Below are 5,258 nucleotides of genomic sequence, written 5' to 3'. Positions count from 1 at the left end.
TTTGACGTCGCAGACCTGGATAGTATAATAACTGCGGATCAAACCCACCATCTGGTTTTCGGTGCTGCCAAGATTTTACCTTGTGATCTCATGATGCGAGATTCTCCATAACTGTGCTTCCCTCCGGGAATCAACGCACACCCACTGAGCGTATTAATATCTCATTCACCAATTTGGCTTCCGGTTAAGTGTTGTGGTCCAACAACGAAACAAAAAACAGAACAATGCTGAGTGCTGCAGCTTTCGCGTCCACCGCAGTTCTTCTGGCGGCCTCGATCCCGAGCACGGATGCTCACGGTTACATGTTGATCCCCGAGTCGCAGTTTAAGGGCTCCGCGAATTCGGCCTGGATCGTGCAGATCGACCCCGTTTGGGCGAGTGAGGACTGGGATGGCAACAAGCCAGGCAGTGTGAACGCATTCAAGGCTCTGAAAACGGCCAACAAATTCAAGGACCTGAAAACGCTCATGGACGACACGTCCGTTTACGGTGCCGATTGTGGCTTCACGGACCCTAACGGTAAGGCTCAGCCAATTCCCAAGGATGGCAAGGCTACCTTTTCGCGTGCTCTTGTGCATGTGGGTCCGTGTGAGATCTGGCTTGACGACACCAAGGTGTTGTACGAGGACGACTGTTTCAGCAAGTACGGAAACGAGAACCAGGACATCAAGTCGGTGTTCCCTGTGGATTACTCCTCGTGCGACAACGGTGGTTGCAAGGAGATGCGTTTCTACTGGCTGGCATTCCAGGGCGTGGACGGCAAGACTGTGTGGCAGTCCTACAGTAAGTTGGTAGTGCTATTCCACGTCTCGTATTAGAGGTCATTATGAGGTTTCTAACGATTGATCTCTTGTGGCATTATAGAGGATTGCATTCCCCTCGAGGGTTCCGGAGGGGGCGGCACTTCGCAGCAGTCTCCGTCTTCATCAACTGGTCAGTCCGATACTCCGTCGAGCGGCGATTCCCCGTCTAGTGGCAAATCTGATAGCCCGTCAAGCGGCAAATCTGACAGCCCATCCAGCGGTAAATCGGACACCCCGTCGAGTGGCGATTCTCCTACTCCGGCCCCGGCATCGGGTGACTCTCCGAATCAGGGATCGGCGCCGGAGACCCCGTCCGCAGAGACCCCAGAGGTCAGTCCGGCCCCGTCGTCCAAGTGCAACGGCCGCAAACGTCGCAACTAAACATCGTCGAGCTTTTGCCAGTGTTGAGTGAAGATATTGGTTGTGTAGCTCCGCTGGTCAGTCTTTGACCCTGTGTAGACGGCTACAATATGATACAAATTGAATGGAAAGTGTTATGCGTAAGCCGGCTGGTGATGATCGATAGAGCTGATAGACTTTTTTTTTGAGCTTCTATTCGTACTTAGGCGAGAACTATTCGCACATTACCGTCTTCAACCAGTTTCCAGCAGTGATGTATCATTGCAGACCCCTTATTAATACCATACTTTACTCCGTCAAACGAAACGCCACCACCGTCCGACACGATTATGGAATATTGTACTGTACGTAGTATTACTGTTTAATGTACTGTGGTACTACATGTAGTTCTACTATACGTAGTATAATAATATGTTTGCTAGTAAAAGCAGGTCAATGAAGTTTCAGGGACTTGAAAGTTTCAAGTTACAACATTCCGTCAGGGAATGTTTCGAGATTGGCAACAGCAAATCTTAATGATGCCAATGTGACGATTTTTACAGAGGAGAGAATTGCCTCTGGGGGGGCGGACCCCAGTGGGGGGGGGGGGTCATCATGAGCTGCATGTACTATACTGTCGCGCTTGAATGTATGAGCGTCATGATGTATTCCTAGGCGACGCACTCTGCTCATCGAGTGTTCATTTACAGTACATGGTTGTCGATGATTCGTCGGTGTACGTTATCGGGGTTTATCCACCTAGCAACCTTTTTCAAAGCCTGGAGTGGTAACTTACGACGCAACAACAGCACGCCAAAGGCACTGGCCAGTATCGTACCTTATGGCAAAACTGATGGACGAATTGATTCCATCCGCCTCATCAGTTTTGTGCGAATGATAAGTAGCGAAGCGCGTACCAAATTATATCGTGCTCATATCTACCTTAATCGACACCTGACTTGGGCCATGTCAATACACTACAAGTATGTCACGCTGCCTGAGTTTGTCGTAGTACATGTATAGGACACACAAAAGACCTTATAAATTGTAAGGATGCGTTTTTATCATCATAAGTGCGAGGTACCTGATATAACAAAATGTCTTGCAGAAAGCAACATGTCGGTAGTGAAATAACTGCAAGAAAAGTGGTTTTTGTTCTATAAACATCAATATCATTTTTTTCGTGACAGACTTGCAGCTTTTTGTGTTCGTGTGATTTGTTAACCACTCAAAGTTGTGCCGGCCCCCTCACTAAGGCACCATTTTAATAACTTCTTTTTTTGTAATAATTGGTTTAAAAATATCTACGACTACTGGCCTTTTAAATTTTAGTAGTTCTAAGGTAAAACGTTTAGCTGCCAGCTTCTGCCGGAGTTCCATTGTCCACGATGGACGCCAACCGAAGTAAGTACGAACATGCATGGAGAAGTGGGCATCCGGATAGTCAATTTGCTGTCAAGATTCTACGCATGACCTGATAACACCCGCTCAAGTGATCCACAAACACCCTGAAAAGGAGCTTGTCTTCGCGATATCAAGCTGGCGTTGCTGGACGCCTGGCGATTGGGTAAGGAGACGGATTTCAGGTCCTATACAATATGAGGATCCCCAGGGTTCGCCCGACAGGTGGTAGCGCTCGATGTCAATTATGCTGCTATAAGCTTATGGTATTTGATCCTTTGACCACTTAATGTCATGACTCGAAAAGAATCGTATGATAGGGAGCTCCAGTACGTGGGACTCTCCCAGGGGCACTGACACGACACCCGGTTCGGTCGCCTCCGGTATTCACAATTCCTCATTCTCATATTTTCCTTTCGACCCACAAGCTACCCTTACGTAATTACTTCACCGGCAATGTTCACTGCTGCAGCTTTCGCGTCGGCTGCTGTTCTAGCAGCCTCGATTCCCAGCACCAATGCTCATGGCTACATGCTGATCCCCGAGTCACAGTTCAAAGGCTCCGCGAATTCGGCATGGATCGTGCAGATCGATCCCGTTTGGGCCAGCGAGAGTTGGGACGGTAACAACGCCGGAAGCGTGGAAACGTTCAAGTCTCTGAAGACGGCCAACAACTTCAAAGACCTGAAAACGCTCATGGACGACACGTCCGTCTACGGTACCGATTGTGGTTTCACGGACCCTAACGGTAAGGCTCAACCGATTCCCAAGGATGGCAAGGCTACCTTTTCGCGTGCTCTTGTGCATGTCGGTCCGTGTGAGATTTGGCTTGACGACACTAAGGTGTTGTACGAGGACGACTGTTTCAGCAAGTACGGAAAAACCAGGACATCAAATCGGTGTTCCCTGTGGATTACTCCTCGTGTAGCAGCGGAGGCTGCAAGGAGATGCGTTTCTACTAGTTGGCATTCCAGGGCGTGGACAGTAAAACGGTTTGGCAGTCCTACAGTAAGTTGTTATTTGTTTAGACGTAATGTCTTACTCTTACTAACGAAACTACCTCGTGGCAATGTAGAGGACTGCATTCCCCTTGAAGGAGCCGGTGGTACCTCGACCATAACGACGACCTCGCAGACTTCACAGTCAACGGGTGCTGACTCCGAGACTCCGTCCGGCGATCGCTCAAGCAAATCTTCCAGCGGAGACTCGAACACCCCATCAAGTGAATCTAATACCCCCTCAAGCGGAGACTCGAACACTCCGTCGACTGGAGAATCCAACAGTCTGCAAAACTCTCCTCCCAGTGGCGAATCCCAGAACTCCTGGACCGGCAACACTGCTACTCCAGCTCCGGAGTCTGGCACGACGCAGACGGGAACTTGGATGGAGTCCCCAAGCTGGAATACGTGGAACCAGGCCCCCACAACTAAGGACACGTCTTCCGATACCCCGACAACTACGACAGCCCCGTCGTTCAGCTTCCGCCACTAAATTTCTATTCGTCTGAGTGCAAAAAAGGTTTCCCACGTCGATAGCTATCCAGTCGTAGTCAATGAAAAATAAATGTTTAGTTTGTTCTATCTGTTGAAAGGGTCCCCTCCAACGCTTAGTAGAGAGAATATACTTTTACACCAGGGGCTCGTAATCTTACACTTAAATTATGCTGTGGTACTATTAATACATGTAACTTCGAGGAATTGGGCTGATATCAATAGTCGTATTTACTGGTCTACATCTGCGATAGAAAGGAGGTGTTTTGAATTTCTGGATACATGCCCGACCGTTCACGGGGGAAGTTCTCGGAGCAAGGGATCATCTCGGTATTTTTCCCACGTAAAAATTACTATTTAGCTCAAGACCCTAGGCTGATACCATTGTTTTGGGACATTAAAGCTGATTCCCGATGATTCGGGCAGTAGGAAGCACGTTGGAGATGCTGGATGTGTCAGTGAAGTGAGGGGTTACATGATGCGGCGAGTTAGAGCCGCACAAACGCGATCTTGTATCTGGAAGCGACGCTTTGGGGTTGCGAGCGAATCAGGAACGATCAACTATCGCTGTAGGAACCCGATGTGCAGAGGGGAAGCGACGTGAGGACGGAGAGCAGTGCCGGATCGCCTTTTACTTTGGGATGTGAGCACAGATACGTAAGCAACAGTGGGTGCGGGAAATACAAGACAGCGGGTAGGCAGCGACAGCGGGCGACTAGACGTGGAGGAGAGATCCCTCCGAGCTACTGTATGGCCGCGAGGTGTAGGGTAGGCGCTAGAGGCGTGATCCAAGTGGCTTTAGTTGGCGAGGTTTAGTGGGGATCGAATCGTCGGTGCTTCTCTCGGCCAGAGCTGCACGGGTGGAGGTTGGAAGGACAGAAGCAGGGAGTGTGAACGCTTGGCAAGTTACGGACGCGTGGTGAGTCAGAGAGGGTAAGAATAAGACAGAGAAGCGGTGTGTTCAGGGAACGAAAGCCTAGAGCAGATCCGTGGCAATAGGTCGAAATCTGGGCGTGTGAGTCAGGATAGTGGCATCACGCCACCGAGAGCGAGTTCGCGGCGGCTAGTCACAACAGGCCCGCGTCACAGGCGTTGAAGGGAGTAGTAGATAAAGTAGGGACGAGAGCTCCGACCCCTCTGCGAGGGGCCTACAGTGTGCAATGGGGCGTAAGCGAGCTGTGACACTATCGCTCAGTACGCGCGCTGGGTAAGCTGATGTCGGCTA

At 50.0% G+C, this 5,258-nt stretch overlaps 1 protein-coding gene across 1 annotated transcript; it reads left to right on the top strand.

Moving 5' to 3' along the window:
- Positions 1 to 224: 224 nt before the first annotated feature.
- On the top strand, positions 225 to 1,184 carry PITG_05271 (uncharacterized protein; the record flags this gene model as incomplete). The annotated part of the gene is made up of 3 exons (XM_002998896.1): positions 225 to 783; positions 865 to 913; positions 956 to 1,184. 3 exons carry the CDS (start codon positions 225 to 227, stop codon positions 1,182 to 1,184), a joined length of 837 nt encoding a protein of 278 aa, XP_002998942.1.
- Between the last annotated feature and the right edge of the window lie 4,074 nt (positions 1,185 to 5,258).

Source organism: Phytophthora infestans, genomic scaffold (assembly GCF_000142945.1).
Source record: "Phytophthora infestans T30-4 supercont1.7 genomic scaffold, whole genome shotgun sequence".
NCBI classification, from domain to species: Eukaryota; Oomycota; class Peronosporomycetes; order Peronosporales; family Peronosporaceae; genus Phytophthora; species Phytophthora infestans.
The sequence above is the reverse complement of the archived record's forward strand: the minus strand, read 5'-3'. Positions and strand labels throughout refer to the sequence as shown.